Source organism: Taudactylus pleione, unplaced genomic scaffold (genome assembly GCF_031769625.1).
Source record: "Taudactylus pleione unplaced genomic scaffold, aTauple2 ptg000659l, whole genome shotgun sequence".
Taxonomy (NCBI): Eukaryota; Metazoa; Chordata; class Amphibia; order Anura; family Myobatrachidae; genus Taudactylus; species Taudactylus pleione.
In genome coordinates, this window is record NW_028285061.1 from 3,013,743 (window position 1) to 3,035,648 (window position 21,906).

General features: G+C 46.1%; 1 protein-coding gene across 1 annotated transcript in view; it reads left to right on the forward strand.

Annotated features, from left to right (window-relative positions):
• Nucleotides 1-21,314, forward strand: part of SVIL (supervillin) — a 275,366-nt gene extending 254,052 nt beyond the window's left edge. Inside the window, exons 35-40 of the mRNA XM_088455534.1 lie at nucleotides 468-675; nucleotides 2,159-2,292; nucleotides 2,881-3,036; nucleotides 5,835-5,978; nucleotides 19,095-19,216; nucleotides 21,120-21,314. Coding sequence (XP_088311660.1) covers nucleotides 468-675; nucleotides 2,159-2,292; nucleotides 2,881-3,036; nucleotides 5,835-5,978; nucleotides 19,095-19,216; nucleotides 21,120-21,314 — 959 coding nt within the window. The remainder of the gene's footprint in view (nucleotides 1-467; nucleotides 676-2,158; nucleotides 2,293-2,880; nucleotides 3,037-5,834; nucleotides 5,979-19,094; nucleotides 19,217-21,119) is intronic.
• Nucleotides 21,315-21,906: the final 592 nt, after the last annotated feature.

The following is a 21,906-nucleotide window of genomic DNA, read 5'->3' on the forward strand; positions in this document are numbered from 1 at the left end:
TTACTGCAGTCATCAGGATGTCACCGCAGGGCTCAGCAGACCACACTGGAGTTGCTGGAATCTCGGGTACTTGACCACACGGGACATTTTGGCGACATTCTAATCATGTCGAAATTTCATTAGGGTCAGCATGGTCAATGTCGACATGCTGCATGTCACACCCACGCCTACATGCAGCTGCTTTTTCCTTTGCATTGCTGTTCCTTTTGCTGAAACTGGTGGGGGAATCAATAACAAGTTGCAATCAAGAGATTGTGGTTTGTGATTGGTCCTCCCACCTTCACACCCCCCCTTTGCAGTCATTTAAGAGTGGTGAGCTAAATCCTTTAAGTAGCTGGTAATAAAGCTTTAGCTTCCATGGAACATAGCCGTAATTTGCAATGTCTGCGTCATTCATCTTTATATTTAAGTGTGATGCAATCATCCCCTTCTCTTGCAAATCTGATACTGTAATTGTCTCTCTGCAGGTGACTGGAGATTGTATTGTGTCCGGGGAGAGGTTCCCATGGAGGGAAACCTCATTGAAGTTGCTTGTCACTGCAGCAGCCTCCGATCCAGGACCTCTATGATACTTCTCAATGTAAATAAGGCTGTGATCTACCTTTGGCATGGCTGCAAAGCACAAAGCCACACAAAGGAAGTAGGGAAGACTGCAGCCAACAAAATAAAAGAGGAGTGAGTACAGGGGCTACCACACACATTATGCGCTACTTTTAACCCATCATTGTTCTTACTATCAATGCCTGCTTGCCAAACCTTCTAGTGAGCTTCAATACAGAGGGCCCAGAGGTTCCTATGGATCCTGGAATGTAATGGGATACTGGGGTTTCTAACAATTGTGTTGGTAAATATATGCTGTTTTCTAATGTAAAATAAATGATAAATTAGGAGCTATTAAATGTAGGGATGTGCAGGCTCGGATAGGTTCGAGTTTGCACGTGGAGTTCGGATTTTTCCCTCCAAAAAAACGGAACTCAGAAAGAGGCAAAACGTCATCTTACATGAACGAACATCATCATTCCTATCCGAGCCTGCACATCCCTAATTAAATGTTGTGCTTATTAAACTTGTCAGTTTATCCCCTATGAACTGATTCTCATGCAGTTTCTATTACTGTTGAATGTTTCACTGTAATATTGAAATAGCCAAAAAAGGGGGCTGCTGGGCTAAACTGGGAGGGTAATAGGGCAAAGAGGGGACACACTGTCCAGCAGACACAGAACGGCCATGTTGCTCAGTTTGGTGATTATCTGTTTGATTGCAGTCAGCAGCTATTCAGATTTCTCAGTCTGTATGAAGACATTAGCGGGCCATGTTGAGTAAAGGGGCCTATCCATTAGCAGACCTTTCTCCACGATGGAAGACAAAAGATTTATCCCTTGAAAATTCCTGGGGTTGTGGTGACAGATATCTGTCATGTACATGAGATTTTTGCGAACGACGAACGATATTGCATGACATCATTCAGGGAGTCGATTTTTTTTATGTTTCTATTAATTTTCATTAAAAATATCGCTCGTCGTTTACCGCTTATAAACTGCCATTTATTTCTAATATCTGTCAGCGATGAGCGATAATTGACCAACGTGTTGGAGAGACGAAAGACACAATTTGTCGGCCGCGGGAGTGCGCATCTGTCATCGTTCAGGGCCTATCCATGACAGATAAATTGAATGACTGATATATCGTTCATCGTTCAAATTTATCTGCCTAATGGATAGGCCCCTTAAGACTTTCATTGTACTGTTCCCTAAATGACCAAAGCGCTCTGCAGGTTGTGCATATGTGGTAGGCTAAAATTGCACAGGCCCAGGAGTTTACTGATCTGATATTAGCACTTTAGCCCACATCAAATGTATAGGTATATTAATAGCTGAAGTAGGGGTGGGCAATAAGCAGCCCTCCAGAGCAATCATTTGGAGATAGAGGTAAAATGTAGCCAGTTTAAGACAGGTAATGAGGTAATACTTCTACTCTGTAGGGCTCAGAAAACATCATGTCATACATATGGGTTTGGGAGTAAATGCAGTTAATAGTTTTGTGAATTATAGTGTATCCTATTCAGTAATGTTGTCATTGTATATAAAACGATTTTGATTCCATGAGTGTAGTAAATGTGGTCTGGTTATAAGTATAACATAAATATTTTTTCCTTTAGATGTCCTTTAGAAGCCGGGTTACATAGCAGCAGTAATGTGACTATATATGAATGCGATGAAGGGTCTGAACCACTAGGATTCTGGGATGCGCTTGGACGGAGAGACCGCAAAGCCTATGACTGCATGCTGCAAGGTAATTAAATGCAAGCTACATACCAAGCCCCGTCTTCTCTTTCCTGCCTTCCTCTAGCCTTTATTATTCTCTCCCGCTCATCTTATGCCTTTTTGTGACTTCCAATACTACAATCATATGTCCTTGCTTTTTAATAATGTTATTGTAAATGTGCCACTCAATAGAATTTGCAGCATTAATGCTTTGGGAAATTGTATCTCATTTTCTATTATAATCTGAATGCTGTCTGGCTAATGGTAGCACTTGGCTGTCAGTGTAGAAAATAGAAGGGTCTTTGTTAATCGTAATACCTTGTTTATAATGATCTGATTACTGTTACTGCAAACTCATCTGGGGCAAAAGCTATTCTGTAACTTAACGTACGAACCCAGAGGTGGACAGCATGTGGCTTCCTACTGTCTGCTGAATTTGTAGTTACACGTAATCTCCAGGAATAGATTTCAGCACATATTGATCCACTACAGTCCACTTTTCTCCTGTATTCTCGCAATGAGGCTTTATGTAAAATGACACATATAAGAATGAATAAATGTACATTTCTGTTTTCAGTTCATGTAAAACACGATCTGTTTGTTTTCAATTTGACAGATCCTGGGAAATTCAACTTTACACCACGGTTGTTTAGTCTTAGTAGCTCATCTGGAGACTTCACAGCCTCAGAATACATGTATCCGTCCAGACAGCCGTCTGTTGTAAACTCCATGCCTTTCTTACAAGAGGACCTCTACACAGCCTCACAACCAGGCAAGCATTCAGAACTCATCCATCCATCGTGTCAGGTCACTGGTTGGCATCATACAAAATGCCAGGGGCCTCGAATGCACTAGACACTTCCACTGCAGTTCAAATCACTGTAGGTCCTTTCATCTTACATTCCATGATTTTACTTAACAATTACTGTAAGTTTGACGTTTCTCTCTTTAGCTTACAGCCCTAGACTCAATTGTTCTACTATTATGGGTTCTATTCACCATCTTCTAGCAAGTCTCCTTTATGTCCAACTCCTAAGTTCAGCCTCCTAAATGTAGGATGCCACCAGCACCCTACAGGTTTTCATTGTTGCTCCTCCACCAGTACGTCTCCCCATTAATGATGGATAGTTACTAAGTGATATCATGCGGAAGGAGATACAGGCTCCAATGAGAGGATGATACTTGTCAATCGCCATGAACGTCTGCTGCTCTTTACTGATCCTAGCTTGATGAAGTGTAGCCCAAACCAGTTACATAAATATCAAACTCAGAATGTGTTTTCAATGGCATTAAGAGTGCAAATGTAACTTTAACGTCCACCATTTTACCTATAATGGTAACTCAAAGTTACTAAATATGTAAAATACTTGTGTTTACTGATTTTTCAATTTCGATTAATGTGATGTTGTTTAAGGGCTATTGAAAACAAATACAAGATATTTGTGGGAATTGCTCTACAGTGTAAACAATAAAGCAGTGGTCCCCAAACTGGGGGCTGTGGAGCACTCGCAGGGGTGCCACGGGTGTGTGGTCCAGGACCACATCAAATTTTTTATGGTCAATGTGATAGGCAAAACAAGTGGCTGCCAATCATAAAATGTGTGGACAAACAGCACAATCTTGTCCACCACCACATAACTGAACCTATGGATGACAGGTAAACGTTTGGCCTAGGGGAAAGTTTTGGAACCACTGTGTTAGGATATAACTGCATAAGACATGATTCCACAGAGAGATGGGCGGTATCCAATTAGCGCTAAAGTAGCCCTGCTAATGGATCGTCGCTGGGCTATCCAATTAGCCCTGAAGTGTGCCCAAGACTGGAGCTTAACATGGATTTTTTTTCAGGACCTGGTGTGTCCCAAAAATAATCGACGAAAAGTGCTGTTTTTTTACCACCGAAATGGCAAAAACACACTGGTCCGTGAGCTTATCATGGATTCTGTGTGTTTTTGGGGAAATATCCTATCTTAGGTCCGAAATAGGATATGGGGACAAAAAACATTGGCGAAAAACGGGGATTAATGGCGAAAAGTCCCTGTTTTTCAGTGACATTATATCAGGGCTAATTGGATACTGGTCTGTGTGTGAGATAACTTGCTGTAGGATGTTCAGTATTATGTACTGTAGCTGCTATTTCTATGACTACAGTAGCAGATTTTCTTTCAGCTTGTTATTTCCATAATTTTCATAATGCAGAGGTTATTGAACTACATGAGATGCAGTGGGACCAATGTTTCAGTGTTTCTTTTGTAAATAAAATTTGGTGGCGAGCAATGTTTGGTGGGACAATTTACATTCATTGGAACCCTTTTAAAGGCTGGATGAAAAGGCAAATGGAGTACGCTTCAATATGGACATACAGTGATAGACCACAAAGTGAGATCACTGCCATAGGTGAACCCATAGGTGACCTGGGGGAAGACGACAAGAACAGCGGCAGCCTGGTTGCAGAGACCCATGACAAGCAGGAGAAAACCATAGAATCTGCCCCAGTGATGATACAGTAGAGGCGAGAGACTCCAGGAAGAAACTTTGCGCTTTGGGTGGCGCGGCTAAGTCCGAAGCATCAGAGCATTGGTGCTAAATGTGTTTCGCAGGCGTAACAGGGCCGTGCCCATTGCATAAAGTATTGGGGGATGCAAAACTCGCTGTCTCCAACTCTCGGCGCTAATCTCATTTCCCAGCGCTGTCTGATGTTTGCAGTCACCCATTTAAATGTAAATAACTAAAAATATATACTAAATTAAAACTATACCAGTGTATTTTTCTTAAATAAAAATATATACTCCTTTAATAATATCATACATAATCATTTCCATTATATGTTGCTATTGAATGTGACAATATAACCTCAGTTTAGAACACTGCTGTCATACCAGCAAAGGTCTCCAAATCTCATACATAATATGAACTGCTGTTACATACGTATGACATGGATCGGAATAATGTATCATACACATCATATAGTGTGTACACCAGATCCGTTGTTGACTGCATCGTCCCATCTGCTGTTCTACAATGTGAATGACGCTGTGTTACATGTAGCATGTAACGACACATTGTATCGTACACTCGAACGTGCAGTGTGTGTATCGTTGCGTCACTGGGTCGCTCCATCGTATGGTGTGTACCCAGCTTTAGAGGTGCAGATTCTTTCCCAACTTGTCATAGCTACTCCCCGTCTAGCACTGTCAGTGGCTCTGCTAACAACATATTTACGACGTGCCATGACAACATCCCCTGCATGACTTGCATCAGACGTAACATGCTCTATGCCGCCCTTGTAGATAGAAAAATTTGTAAACCTGAAATTTCTTAATGATACTGGTGTTATTAGCACAGACTTTTGAAATTGCTAAATATATTGGAAAATGGGACATGTTGACAATGCAGGCAGCCTTGGAAGTACAGTACAACTAAGGCTCAGTCAATTTTCATTGGCCTTCTAATGAAGGTTTATCAGCATCTTATGGTGGGAATTTTTTTGTCAGAAGCCAATTAAGTGACTATAGGAGGAAACCTTAGCACTGCTTCTGTTATATAGATGTTATTTTTTTTTACTTGTAGCTCTATTCCTTGTTGACAATCATCACGAGGTTTATCTGTGGCAAGGCTGGTGGCCTGTGGAGAACATCATTACTGGATCAGCTCGGATACGATGGGACACGGATAGAAAAAGTGCAATGGAGACTGTATTACAGTATTGCAAAGGTGAGGTCTTTTAGAGGTGTATTTTTGTGTTGGTGTTTGTGATGTTTACTATAAAACCTATACAATAATTATGCCTGGCTGTAATGTAAGGTGTTCCGGATTGAAACTGTATGGTTTATTCAGCCCACAACCAGTCATATAAGGCCCTGGATGCTCCCATCACCAAATGCTTTGTTAACTTTTCCTTGACTTTTGAGTGCAGCAGGCTTGTGTTAATGCAAGAAGACTGTAACAAAGTTTGTTTCAAGATGAGTGTGGAAATCGCCTGTAAGGTAGCTCTGGTAGAGGAGGAGATAATGAGTAGCTGTGACGCTTGTGATGTAGCTATGGGATTAAGTTGGGGTCACTTGCATGTAATAGTACATACTGTAGGATGTGACGGGTGACTTGTAGGCACATGTGTTACAGGCTCTATAATGTCTACCGATTTGATGCAATATTGCAGCGGTCAGCACCTGTCACATTGATGGGCAAAGTGACGCACTCCAGGGCCCACAAGTGCAGCCCTCCTTAACTGCCTTTATTTCATTAAGAAGTTAAAAAAAAAAAAAAAGTCATTTAATCAATGCAAGAGGCACTTATCCGTAATGATATACCAAAGTCACTGCTTTGATCTAAACTTGTTACTGGCTGTAGCTGATACTGCATCACAGAGCTCTGGTACATCATGAAAATAGTATGAGGGCTTCACTTTATATGTGCCTGTAAGTAGTCTTACTTCAAACTAAGAGATTCCATTTACAGTGTTTCTGTATGTCTATTCTCAGGGACCTGTATCATATTCCAGTTCATAATGATGCTTAGTCAGTTGTGCTGGTCTCAGACATGGGAAGAGGTAATCCTCATTCACTGTCACCATTAGTAACAAGGGGGGAAGTCTGCAGAGCCCAGACCTCCACCGTTCGTCTCTTGGCACAAGATCAGATAGCTGGAACTTCATTGTGTGGGGACTTTGTAATCATTTAGTGAGAGTTCACCTTGGATCAGTACATTCTCTGCAGAGGCCTCGTAGAACTGGTTCTTGTACTCGTTCTCTTGCTTTGATTGCTAAAATTGCCTTTACTATTAATGGAGGTTTCTACTTCAGGGTCCATAGGGGGTCCACAGGGTTGACCTTGGGGTTATAGCTGGAACAGGATCCATGGGCACCACACAGTTAAGCTTTTAGCTCCCAGGATGCACTTGGGTCCTCCTCTATACCCCGCCCCCGAGCCACAGGCACCCCAGTGTAAGCTGGTGCCCGGCCGGAGTCGGTCACCGCGCAGGGGGGCTGCAGGAGCAGCCCCCAAAAGCTTTTATTTTAAGTTAAATTTTATTTATTTTTAATCTATTTTTACTACAGACGGCAGCGAAGGGCTGTCTGTACAGACGCCCACGCTGCCGCTCTGATCCCCGACTGGCGCCGCGACGCCAGTACTGATCTGGGGATCGCGGCGGGAGGGCAGAGTCCGTACTAGCCGGACTCTGTCTACCTCCCAGGACTGCTGCCGGAGTCGCCGGGGATTCAGGTAAGCCGCGCGTCGCTGGCTAGCGGCGGCGCGCGGAATGCCTTAAATGCAGTCCTTTAGCCTCCGGTCCGGGGGACAGACCGGAGGCTGCTGGCAGTGGCGGCGGGCCCCCCCCATAACCCGTGGGACCACTAGACCACCAGGGATAACCGGCAAGCGGGAAGCCAGCATCCCTGGGGTTAATGGCCAGCCAGGGGAGGAAGCCTTCCCTGTCAGCGGCTCCTCCCCTCAGCTCAGCGCGCCTTTCAGCACGCAGTCTGGCGTCGCTGAGCTGCAGATTCCTCGGCCACTCCTCCTCTGAGGTCTCCAGCGGCCATTTTCCCAGTGGCAGCGCAGATCTCAGGGAGCACGCGGACCGGTCCCCCTGTGTACCTCTCCCCTGATTAAGGACAGCGTACACAGCACTATAGCCCTCCCAGACACTGAATCTGGGCAGGTTGATTGTAGTGTAAAGGTGCAGTGAGTATATCTTCCTGCATGGTATGTGACTTTTTGCTAGTGCTGCCTGTCTGTGCTTATTTTCCGCTTACTGTTAGCTTATACCTATCCCTTTACTTCTCCTACAAGCCCTGCAGGTGTGTGGGGGAGGGGCGTTTCTACTGACCTCACTTATATAGATCACGTATTTGTGAGGTCCGTCACATACAGTTGTGTGCTACTCAGTGCCATATTGTGGGCTGTTGTTCAGCACACCGGTGAGTGCGTTTTACTTCTACCCTGGTGCCAGATATATAATATATTCTGTCATGTCAGACGAGGAGGTTGAGCGCTCAGTGGCTCCGGTGTTGGCCTCCTGCGGACGCTGTTCTGCAGGAGTAGATAGGGAGGATTTGTCACAGGATGGCCTGTGTAGTCGATGCCAGGTGGCTCCTGGCCCATCCAGACCTTCTCTGGCGCAGGAACCACCGTGGGCGATGTTTTCTCAAGTGCTGGTGTCTATTGCGGACCGTCTGTCGGTCCTGACTGCTCTCCCTACTAGGGCGGTGCCCCAGCCGACCATCCCCCATTCCCCGGGTGTCCCGCAGTTATTGCGGAGTCCTCCTGGGTCTCAATCAGTTGGTCCCTTTGGGGGGTTGCCTATGTATATACAGGCTTCCCCTGTGCCGCAGCAGCCTGTGGTACCTTTTCAGGCCCCTATGGCGACGCCTCCACCATGGGTGGATGTGCTCTCCAACTCCGTGCAAAATTTGGCGGCCGCTTCCTCGGCTTTTCAGTCAATGTTGCAGACTGACATGCCTTCTAGGATTTCTAAACGCCCACTCATGGCACGGGCTGCTCAGGTATCGGACTCAGAGGGTTCCTCAGATGATGGGGAGGTCCCTGATGACACTGACTCGGACGCCTCGGTCCAGGAAATGGATACCAAGTCGTCCATTAATGTGCGAGCACTAGTTAGGGCGGTGCGAGCTATTCTTCTTATAGAGGATGAGGCACCGGTTCCTAGGTCGAAGTTTCCTAGTTTCAAAAAAACTAAGGTGGCTTCTGCGGTGTTTCCCCTGTCTGATCAGTTGACGGATCATATGGCGGTAGCTTGGCAGGCGCCCAGTAAGAGATTCCTTCCTCAGAAGCGGTTGGCTTCTAATTACCCCTTCCCTGAGGCACATTGTAAAAAATGGGAAACTCCACCGGCGGTGGATTCCCATGTCACCCGTTTAACTCGGGGCGCCACCTTACCATTACCGTCGATATCCTCGCTGAAGGATCCCACGGACAGGAAAGTTGAGACTTGCTTAAAGTCTATTTACTCCCTCTCCGGGGCGGTGGCCCGACCGTCCATGGCCATTTCCTGGGTGGCCAAGGCCATTGAGGGGTGGGCCAATGCATTGGAAGATACCTTCCCGGACGACGCTCCGGATGTCCAGCGGGCGTTGTTGGGACAAATGAGGGACGCCGCTTCTTACATTGGAGAAGCTTCTTTAGATGCTAGTCTGCTGACCTCGCGGGTATCGGCTGCAGCGGTGTCTGCCCGCCGATCCTTATGGTTGCGGTCCTGGAGAGCGGACTCTGATTCAAAGAAAGGTCTGGAGGCCTTACCTTTCAATGGGGAATTACTATTTGGTCCGGACTTGGACAAAATAGTGGACACCCTGGCTAAATCCAAGTCGGCCTTCCTCCCTTCGGCGGCACTGCCTGCTAAGGTTCGGAGTTCGGCTTTTCGTTCCTTTCGGGTTCAGGGTAAGGCGAAAGGTCAGTCCTTCCCGAGACAGTCTGCGAGTAAGACGGCCTCTAAACCCAAGAAGCAAGCCTGGAGTGCTCGGCGCCCTTCTTCCAAGCAGGAAGATAAACCTGCGGCCTGATGGGACGGGCCTCCCTCTGGGGGACCTCAGAGTGGGAGGCCGACTTCTTCTATTTGCCCAGTGCTGGCACAATACCACCACGGATGCCTGGGTTCGAGAAGTGGTCTCCCAGGGGTACGCCCTGTCTTTTCGGCACAGACCACCCCACCAGTTTTTCTGCACAAGTCCTTCTCAGGACAAGACCAAGGCGTTACAGGTTCAGGAGGCTATAGAGTCCTTGCTGAAAGCAGGGGTCATTGTTCCCGTTCCTCTATCACAACGAGGGACGGGGTATTATTCGTCTCTGTTTCTGGTGCAGAAACCCAATGGTTCTCATCGCCCTATCCTCAACTTGAAGTCTCTGAACAAATTCCTCAGAGTTCCCAAGTTCAGGATGGAAACGTTACGTTCCATCATTCTGGCGATGGAACCGGGGGATTACATGGTGTCCCTGGACATCCAGGACGCCTACCTCCATGTTCCGATAGCATCTTCACACCAGCGGTATCTGAGGTTCGCTATCCTTCAACACCACTATCAGTTCCGGGCGCTACCCTTTGGTCTCTCCACGGCACCGAGGGTGTTCACGAAGATTATGGCGGTCATGGCCGCACATCTTCGGAACCAGAATGTACGGCTGCTGCCGTACCTGGACGACCTCCTGTTGCTGGCGAGCTCCCCGGAGGTACTGCTTCAACATCTCCACCTGACGATCGCTTGCCTGCAAGCACACGGGTGGTTGATAAATTGGAAAAAGTCCTCCCTGATTCCATCACAGCGGATGGTTCATTTGGGAGCCCTGCTGGATTCGCGTCAGCAAAGGATCTTCCTGACTCCGGAGAAGGTCGCCTCACTACAGCTGCGGATACGCAGTTGCCTGAGCCGTTGCCGCCTGTCGGTCCATTCGGCTATGAGAGTTCTGGGGTCCATGGTGTCGACATTCGACATGGTGGAATTTGCCCAGTTCCATTCCCGGCCCCTGCAGGGGCTGATTCTATCAGAATGGAACGGGTTACCTCACCGGATCCGCTCTCAGGTGCTGGTGTTGTCTCCGGACGTTCGGCTATCTTTGGCTTGGTGGCTTCAGACAGCTCATCTGGTCGAGGGGCGCCCATTTTGGGTCCCGGACTGGGTCCTGCTCACGACGGATGCCAGTCTCCGGGGTTGGGGGGCAGTGACCGGCTCTTTGTCGCTTCAGGGTCGTTGGTCAGCGGAAGAAGCACTTCTCCCCATCAACATCCTGGAACTGCGGGCAGTATACAAGGCCCTGCAGTCGTCCGGCCCCGCTCTTCACGGAAGGGCGGTACAGGTGCAGTCCGACAACGCCACCACGGTGGCGTATATCAATCACCAAGGCGGAACTCGCAGTCAGGCAGCGATGTCGGAGGTGTCTCGTATCCTGTCTTGGGCGGAGGGTCACATTCCAGTGATCTCGGCGGTCTTCATCCCCGGAGTCCTCAATTGGGAGGCGGACTTCCTCAGCCGTCACGACGTGCATCCCGGGGAATGGTCGCTTCACCCAGAGGTGTTTCAGCTACTCGTGGACAGGTGGGGACTGCCGGAGCTGGACTTGATGGCCTCCCGTCACAATCACAAGTTGCCCGTTTACGGGTCAAGGACAAGAGACGCAGGTGCAAGTCTGGTGGACGCGCTGTCGCTGACATGGACGTTTCACCTGGCGTATCTGTTTCCTCCGATATCCCTGCTTCCTCGGGTTCTGCGGAAATTCAAGCAGGACGGCGGCATGCTCGTGCTGGTAGCTCCGGCCTGGCCCAGACGTCCTTGGTACTCCGATCTGAGGAGCCTCTCCATCGACGTTCCGTACCTTCTTCCTCAACGTCGGGACCTGTTGTCTCAGGGGCCCTGCCTTTACCCGGATCTGGGTCGGCTGTCTTTGACGGCGTGGCTCTTGAGACAGCCGTCTTGAGGTCTCGGGGCTTCTCCAGTTCGGTTATTGGTACGATGCTCAGGGCACGCAAGCCTGCTTCAGCACGGATTTATCACAGAGTGTGGCACACTTACTTTCAGTGGTGTGAGTCCAGACTTTATGATCCTCAGGTGTTCCGAGTTTCTAGGATCTTGGAATTTCTTCAGTCAGGATTGGATCTCGGCTTACGCCTTGCATCTCTGAAGGTTCATGTGTCCGCCTTGTCCGTGTGGTTTCAACGGCGGATTGCAATACTACCAGACGTTCACACCTTTTTCCAAGGTGTTATCAGGATCCAGCCTCCCTTTGTGCCTCCGGTGGCTCCTTGGGACTTGGCGGTGGTGCTACGGGTCCTGCAGGGTCCTCCGTTTGAGCCTCTTGAGGCGGTGGAGCTCAAGTGGCTGACATTTAAGACGGTTTTTCTCCTGGCAATTGCTTCGGCCAGGAGGGTGTCTGAATTGGGGGCGCTTTCCTGTCGCCCTCCTTTCCTAATTTTTCACCAGGACAGAGCGGTGCTCCGCACTCGTCCTGAGTTTTTGCCCAAAGTGGTCTCGAAGTTCCATATTAATCAGGAACTTGTTGTGCCAGCTTTTCAGTCCCCTGATCTTTCAGCTGGTGAGACTTCCTTAGATGTGGTCCGGGCGCTTAGAATTTATGTAGACCGGACGGCTTCGGTTAGGAAGTCTGATTCCTTGTTTATCCTCTTTGGTTTTCACAAGAGGGGTTGGCCTGCCAACAAACAAACGTTAGCCCGTTGGCTTCGTTCCGTTATTTGTGAGGCTTATGCACAGGAGGGCTTACCTGTGCCAGCCTCTGTTAAGGCTCATTCCACTCGTTCTGTGGGTCCCTCTTGGGCTGCTAGACGTGGCGCTTCTGCTGTTCAGCTGTGTAGGGCGGCCACTTGGTCTTCAATTCAAACGTTTTTGAGGTTCTATGCGTTTGACACCTTTGCCTCTCAGGATGCATCCTTTGGGCGCCGGGTACTCCTTTCAGCACAGGAGCGTCCCCGCCCTTAGTTGTACTGCTTTGGGACATCCCCAAGGTCAACCCTGTGGACCCCCTATGGCCCCTGAAGTAGAAAACAAGAGATATGGTAAGAACTTACCTTTGTTATCTCTGTTTCTACGAAGTCCATAGGGTCCACAGGGCGCCCGCCCTGACGCACCTGGCTTCAAATGGGCTGTGTGGCTGGTCACCGGTTTTCCGTCTCCTATTGCTGTGAGTATGGTTTCTTGTGTGTTCCAGTCTTCCTTCTCTCTGTTCCATATTCTCCTCCGGCCTAGGCTGCTTACCAACTGGGGTGCCTGTGGCTCGGGGGCGGGGTATAGAGGAGGACCCAAGTGCATCCTGGGAGCTAAAAGCTTAACTGTGTGGTGCCCATGGATCCTGTTCCAGCTATAACCCCAAGGTCAACCCTGTGGACCCTATGGACTTCGTAGAAACAGAGATAACAAAGGTAAGTTCTTACCATATCTCTTGTTTTCGTCATATTTTTATTTTTCTTTCCTCTAAATGTCAACATGCTACATACACAGACATGAGCAGCACACAGAGAAATGAGGATCTCCATGGAGGATGATTTAAGCTGGGTGCACATTAGCCAATCAGCAAACAATGCGATGGTCGTCCAGATGGTATGCAGTCGGGATGCCGACTGTCTAATCCCGGCAAGTGTCTAATGACAGGCATCAAAATCCTGACGCCTGTTATTAGACCTACGCCGGGAACCCAAAACCCGGCTTACCGATCGAAGGTAAGCCGGGCGTGGACAGCTGCGTGGGGAAAGGGTTAGGATAGGGGCTCCCGAGGGGGACTTAGGTTAGGCACCCCCCCGGGATGTTAGGGTTAGGCTAGGGGAAGGGGGGGTTAGGTACCCCCCCCTCCCCCCCCGGGAGACTTATGGTTAGGCTAGGGGAAGGGGGGAGTTAGGGTTAGGCACCCCTGCGGGAGGTTAGGGTTAGGCACCCCCCCCATGAGACTTAGGGTTAGGCTAGGGGAAGGGGGAGTTAGGGTTAGGCACTCCAGGAGGGAGACTTAGGGTTAGACTGCGGGGAAGGGGGTGTTAGGTACTTGGGGGGGAGGTTAGGGTTAGGCAGGGGCGTATCTACCCATTGGCCAGGATGGCACTCGCCAGGGGCGCCGGCCAAAGGGGGGGCACCATCTGGCAGTGCCACCAGCAGCCAATGGGTGGACTACCCCAGGGGCTTGAACTAGTCCCCCGGGCCCCAAGTGTAGGGCAGACTGCAGTGAGAGCGATCTGCCCTACACATTTACAAACACACAGCCAGCGGCGGCTGTCTGTTATAGCAGCCAGCCAATGAGAGTCAGAGACTCTCATTGTTTGCTGCGTTGTCCACAGAGGGAGCCGGCTGGAGCTCACTCATGAGCTCCATCTTCCAGCTCCCTCCGCAGCAGGGGACGGGAGAGACGTCATGACGTCTCTTCCATCCCATAGTGCAGAGCGAGAGCAGGCCTGGAGGAGTGGACAGCGGCGGCTGTCAGCAGGAGCGGGGATCAGGTAAGTTGCTTCTTTTTATTTATTTTTTTTGTGTTTTTTTTTTCTGGCACTATATAGGGAGTGGCCGCTACTGGGGGCATGTTATGGGGGGGATGGACGCTACTGGTGGCACTTTATTGTGTGGGCCGCTACTAGGGGCACGTTGGGGGGATGGCCGCTTCTGGGGGTACTGTATTGTGGGGGCATGTTATGGGCTGGGATGGCCGCAACTGGGGGCACTGTATAGGGGGGACTACTACTGAGGGCACTGTATACGGGGGGACTACTACTGGGGACAATGCATAAGGGGGACTACCACTGGGGGCACTGTGTAGGGGGACTACTACTGGGGGCACTGTGTAGGGGGACTACTACTGGGGGCACTGTATAGGGTGGACTACTACTGGGGGGCACTGCATAGAGGGGACTAATACTGGGGGCACTGCAAAATACTCACCTGTCGGGATCTTCACTGTGGTCGGCGGTAAATCATACGGATTCCGTCACGATTGCCCTTGAACTCCCGGACAAACTATATATAATGGACAATAGTACAGCACATTGTCGTCTCTTAGACTTAAATTAGAGATAAGTAACCTGTACTGTAGCTCACCAGGACATGCTGTGATTTGTACTGCTACAGCAGCCAGAGAGCCATAAGCTGCCTCCTTATGTTAAAACCCTTGCAAAATTCATAAAGTATATTATATCTCTGCAATTTCTTGTTTTTACAATACGTTTAGGTTTAGTATAGTCCCTGTAAAAACAAGTATTCATCTATAGTTGGTCCATAATGGTATTGCAGTCATTAAATACGATCTAATTAAAGAGTAGCAATTTGGAGTAGCACATTCTTCAGAAAATGGTTATAAATTAGTGCCCCTCCTTTTGCTTTGTGCTTTCTTCTGTCATATGAGTTGAATATTCTATTACACTATAGACATTTAATCATTCAGAGTCATGTACTGTAAAGTAAGGTACACACTGACCGATATATATTGACTGATCAATTAATCGGCCAATATATCTGGTGCCCGTCGGCCAGTGTGTACCAGCGATATGTGAACGATGGCTGCACAGCCGATAGACAGATATATCTGCAGATTTCTGTCCCATCGCCAAGTGTGTATGGGCATTCAGCAGCAGCCACGGGGAGGGGGGCGGATTTGTCCCCCGGCCAGCGGGACCCGCGGCTGTCTGGAAGATAATGGTCGTTCATTGTATCTGAAGACCATCATCTACAGATATATCTGCAGATCACTCGATCTGCAGATATCTTTGCAGTGTGTGCCCACCTTATGTTGCCGAACTGTAAAGGCTGGGGTTAGTGTCAGCATATTTCTGTCGGTATGTGTGAGTTTCACCTCCTCATTCGTACTAATAAATATTTACGACTGCACCAAAGATGGTAGTCTGACTCATGCTGATATGTAAAACTGAGAATATATACATTTTTATTTTTAAATTGAAGTGGCAACCAAAGACAAATTACATTCAGTGAAGCAAGACAATTTACAATATCCCCAAAATTGCCCATTTAGTGGTGAATGGGACATAGTCAGATTTTGTTCTACATATAACCAAATGGAGTGCCAGAGTATCTAATCAAAGGACATTCCCATAAACGGTGATAAATATCAGCTTCCTCTGGGTCACATTTGGGGCAGGTATGAGTGGGGGAGAGGCCCATCTGGAAGCATTTTAACGGAAGATAAATGGGTATTTATGAAAAAGGAAAAGTTTCAAGAAAGTTCCAAAGCCATTTAGACATACCAGTGGATGATCGAAGGTGTCACACAGAAAGGCGTAATGCCTGGAGATAGCCTTATGTTTTGGTAAAGGTTGGGAATAATTCAGAATATTGAAAAACTATATGGCTGAAAGACATTGTAAATATAACGTGCATATGTTTATATATTGTCTGTAATACCTCTTTCAGATATACAACCCTGGAAATTTCCTGCTCAGACCCGGGAATTTCTCCTGTGCAAAATCCCGGGTATTTGGTCAAGACCCCCCTTTCATACTACAGTGTCTACCCGGGAAATTTCCGGGTAGACCCCTTTCAGACAAGAGCAGGGTTTTTCAGAGTTTTACATAGAAAAACAGAGTTTTGTCATTATAAGTGGACGTTATACTGGCACACATTAATGAGGTGGGGATGTGGTATAAGGGGACTGGGAGTTATTGTTATTGAAATAAATACAAATACTTAATATTTGAAAGGTTCAAAAAATCTTTTATTTTAATAAGGCCTTTGTTTTGCATACGAATTTTGAAAGCCTTACTTCCATATTTCTTACAAAATACAACACAATTCAAAACCAAACAATAGTATCAAAAAAAATAACAGTAAAGTGCACATTTACTTCAGAACATTAAGTGCGCATATAGCTATGAGGCATTAAACAAGCCTTTAAAATAAAACAAATAGGTAGATCCTTGTTTACACCAACTCAATATCCTATGACAAAAGCAGTAACCATAATATTTTCGACATCATCATATGGGATATGTCTAGTTAACATCACTAGATATATTTGATCACCACAGTTAAATATTTCTGTAAACCGTAAACTCTGGGTTTTTGTCAGGAGTACGTTCCTGTGACAGAGTATTAGCTGGCAAAGTATCTTTAAATTGACCTTCGAGTACATTATCTAATGTACTATCTGCAAATGTTGAGGATGACTGAGGTGTTTGCGGATGCTTGGATATATGGGATGTAGTTTGGCCAAATGCTGGGGGGGACTTTACTTGTTGCGCATACTGGGATGTTTGGCCAAATTCTGATATGGGGGGGTGGGGGGGGGGGGGCTTTGCTTGTTGAGCATACTTGTGTGTGGTTTGCCCAAATGCTGTGGGGAAATTAGCCTGCTGGCCATACTGTGATGTATGCTCAAATGAGTTGGGAGACTGAGGTTGCTGCACATACTGGGATTGTTCCCCAAATGAGTTTGGATAATTAGCTTGTTGCCCAAAATGGGTGGGTGGTGGAACATGTTTTCTTTGTAGTGGATTGTGCTCAAGATTTGGGTAAAAAATTTGCGGTTATAGCGACTAAGCCTTTCCTGCATAGCCATCATTTCCTTTAGCAAATTACTCTGCATTTCTCTCTCATTGGCCATGAACCGCTGCAGTCTGGCATCCTCTTGTGTCTGCCATTCCGAATCTAGGTCGCGTAGTTGTTCACAAAGAATATTTGTCATGGCTTTGGTAGCAACATCAATTTTGCTCTTCTTCTTTTTACGTGTTAGCACTGTGAAAACTGAAAGTAAAAGAGAGAAAACATTGGGCAACAGATGTAAAAAATATTTCAAACACAAAACAATAAATGGTCCCAATTCAAAAAGCAGCATGTCTGTTTGCATGCTGTGCCCATCCTCCACTACAAGATAAACGCAGAAACAATACTCTATGCTAGAAATTTACATAGATTAATGCAGCAGAACATAAGTTATTTGATTTAAACTTACTGTTACTGCGTAGGGTGGGCTTGTCTCCTTGGGTCTGTGGCTCCGACTCAGAATCTTGCCTTTGCGTTGGAGAGATCACATCTGTGCCAGTGCTTGGTTCAATGATGATGGTGTTAGATGAGTCCTCATCTGGGTCATCAAATAGGACCTGCGATAATGCCGGGCTCGGCTGGCTGCTGTCAGGAGTTGTTGAAGGCGTGCATGTCGTTGTTGCAGACAGTGTGCCAGCATCACTTGAAGCAGATAGAGCAATGGGGTTGCATAGTGCTGTATGCCCAAAAGCCTAAGTGCATAAATCGTATAAGGCCAACTCCATCCTTCCCACACCACTGCGATTATGATTGTGGTCATGGACCTTTGTGTATTTTTTCTTTAGGCTCTTTAGCTTATTAAGGACTTGCTGCTGTGTCTTCACAATACCCCGGGTGGCCAGGGTTTTGGCAATGTTGCAATAGATCATGGCATCTTTAACAATGCAGTGCAGTGATTTGAGCTTTTATTTCCTCCTCTCCACCCACATGTAAGAGCTCACGGACCTCCTCGTCCTTCCAATGTGCCATGATCACCAACCACCTGTACACAGCAAAAATAAAGATTACCGCACTAAAGAAAACCCAGAAAATTGAGATTCAAAATAATAAATAAATAAGAAAATGAATAAAAAATAAATCTCTTGTTAGGTAATAATGTTTTCAGTATTTTAAAACAGATGCCATATATAATAAGAAACAAGCTCTTTTAATAAGGTAATAAAAAACAGTAATTTACATAGTATAACACTGACATAAATAATAACATTAGGTGCTAAATATGTTTACACACCTGGCACCACTCTCCAAACACCTGGTACAAGTTCACCTCGTCGTGTTGCGGGCTTCTCTGCAACTGTTGCAGCACCTAAATCTGCCTTGTAGCACTGCACAGGCTTCTTAGCGCTATGTTTAGCGTTTATATGGCGTCTGCCCTCCACTGTCCGGCTGTTGCTGATGACCTCATCAACATGCAGCCGCGTCCGGCCAATCAGGAGCTGTTTGGTGAAGCCCTGGAGTAAATTCCCGGGTAACACCATTCAGACAGAAGCAGGGTAATTTCCCGGGTAGGACAGACGCGGCTACCCGGGAATTTGTCTGAGGGAGGCCAAATTCCCGGGATTCTCGACAAGTCTGAAAGGGGTATTAGACATCTCGTTGAAGTATGTAGTTACAGGTCCAATATAAACGTTTGTTAAAATAGTAGCAAAAGTAAGGGAACTGTGTGACCATTATTTTATTATCTTTGTTGTAAACATTTGGGAAAGCTCAGAGCTACGTACAGTCATTAATACCTCTAGGTTATCCCCATCTTGTACAGTATACTTGATAATGGCCTGAAGTTCCATTTTTTGTAAGCTTTGTTATTGATTTGATCTACCACAATTGTGTTTGTCTTTTAGGAAAGAATAGTAGAAAGCCTCCTAAGTCATACCTAATTCATGCTGGGCTGGAACCCCTCACCTTTACCAACATGTTCCCAAGCTGGGAGCACCGAGAAGATATCGCCCAGATCACAGAAAAGGTGAATATTGATCCGGTGCCTTAGGGGAAGGGCCTAATCCGTGAGGCTATAGAAAGGTTCGCTGTAGATGAGGTCCTTCACACCGGGAGCTTTATGTAGCATTTATGTGCACTTGATTCAATAAAGGACCTTGAGATCTAAAGTTCTTATAGTACAGTTATTTTAATGAAAATCAGACTTATACTATATATGTCATACTTGCCTACCCTCCTGATTTTCGCTGGAGGCTTCTGATATTTTGGGTAACCCCCAGCACCCCTGGAAGGTCAGAGCTGAATATATTTTACATAAAGCCGTGATCTTGTAGGATATTTGCCATGTAATTGCAATTGCTGGTATTTGAGGATAATAGCTTGTACTGCACAGCAAATGAAAATACTGTGAAATACGGGAACATTTAAATCTTTTGAGAGTAACTGGTAATGTTATAGCGTCTATACAACATGTATGGGGTATACTACGAAGTATAGTAGTACTAAGTACTACTATACCGTACTTACAGTAGTATTGAGGTCTATGTACTAAACCTAAGAGCGAGAAAGTGGATGGAGATAAAGTATTAACTAATCTGCTCCGAACTGTAATTTTTCAAACCGAGGGGTCTAATTACTTAGCCTTGGATGGAAATAAAGTGGACAGAGATAAAGTACCAGCCAACCAGCTCCTAACAAATTTTTTCAAAAACAGCCTGTGACATGGCAGTTAGGAGCTGATTGGCTTGTACTTTATCTCTGTTCACTTTCTCCATCCAAGGCTTAGTAAATAGACTGTCAATTAGATGTGTAGATAGAGAGGACACGTGTAAACTAACTAAGTATTTTGACCCCAACACAAATATAGATAATAGATTGGGATACCTAATCCCACCCCCCAATACAACAATGGTTCTCAACTCCAGTCCTCAAGTACCACCAACAGGTTATGTTTTATGGATTTCTTTAATCATGAACAGGTGTTAATCTATTTTGCTGGATCAGTAATTATCCCACCTGCTTCCACAGACCGGAATCCTCAATATATGACCTGTTGGTTGGTACTATTAGGGTGGAGGTTGAGAATCACCACCATACAGGTTACCTGGGCCTGAGAGACCTGGTCTTGCCATACCCTCATAGCTCAGGTAAGGAGTGTGTCCCTCCAGTTCTCTTCACTGGATCCTACGGCATTAGAGGTATACGCTAATGCTGCAGCAGCTGCAAATTTGGACGTAGCTGCTGTGCAAAAATATGCAAATATCACTTTGCAAATCCAAACGCTTGCATAGAAAGACACAGCATTGATCGCAGATCAGTCAATACTGAGTAACCCTTTGGTCATGCAGAATGGCATCGGAAACTGAGACGCCAGATCCATTTTAACTGTGTACGGTGTTGCAGACAGAGACATGCCTCGAAAACGGTCGCAACACACCTGCGATTCAGTACCAACCACTTCGTTGCCGTCCACAAACGGTCCTTGCCTGCCAATCACTCTGCAATACCTCAATGTGAGCAAAATTGGTAATGAAACTTCATGCATGAGCAGTGCGACTCAGATGCATGAGCAGGCCACTGATAATCGCCCAACGGTGTAAACATTATCATTGTGTCCATCACTGAGTCAGACCCAGAGTTCTAAACATACTAATGGGATATAGTACAGGTGAGACAGAAGGGTTTCTGTCTTAAAACACTTTCCCTTTAACTTTTAAATGGCATGCAGGCATGGACATCTTTTTTAAATGCCAGCAGATTTTGACAGCCGGTGACTGACCATTTACTGTATACTGTAAATTGTAGTGAAACGATGCCTGTATACCTCCGTATTAAGTTGCTTGGAGCAATGGATTACATAGATTTGTTTTTCAAGTTTCATTAAAAAATCTTGGAATCTGATTTAAAATGACGTTTCCTTCCTTATATAGGATGCTGAAGTCTCCAATCAGATAATCCTTGTAGAGGACGTTCTGGCCAAACTTTGTAAAAGGATCTATCCCTTGACGGAACTTCTAGCTCGGCCCCTACCTGAGGGAGTAGACCCCTTAAAGCTTGAAATTTACCTGTCAGATAAAGATTTTGAGGTAAGTGCATTCATTGGCTTCAGACCTGTCATTTTTTAAATCATTAACCAAAAAATATGTTAAATAAATGGTTGAAATCTCTAGCACCAGTGTATATCTACTATTACCTGTATCTTAAGACTGTCCTTTTCAGGGGGTGTGGTGTCCTGCACAGATCTAAATACAAACCACATATCCTACAGTGTAAATTCATAAAATAAACAGAAATGGCTTTGTTAAAATACTGGATATTTTAAAATATAATTTCAAACACATGAAATAGCTACTCTATAAGGGTTGCAGCAAAACCATACAGAGCAGCTATTACTGTTAAAGGTTGTTTGGTCTAAAATAAATGGATAAACGTCTGATATTGTCTAGTTACGTTGAGCTTAAGATTTCAATGGAGTCTGTTCCTTTTTTCTTTTAATAAGTATGGAGAAAGCACAAATACAGTGCACATTAAGGGATGGCTCTTTTCTAGGACAAGGAACACCCCGAGGCTGTTTTCTGCCCTTGGTAGTTCTAGAAATGCAATGAAAAGTGATGCAAATATAAGAACATTCACTGCTTTACTGTCAGGTGCTCAATATGTCTTCATTAAAAGCATATTTGAAGTATCTCCTACTCCCCAAAGAGCACATAATAATGT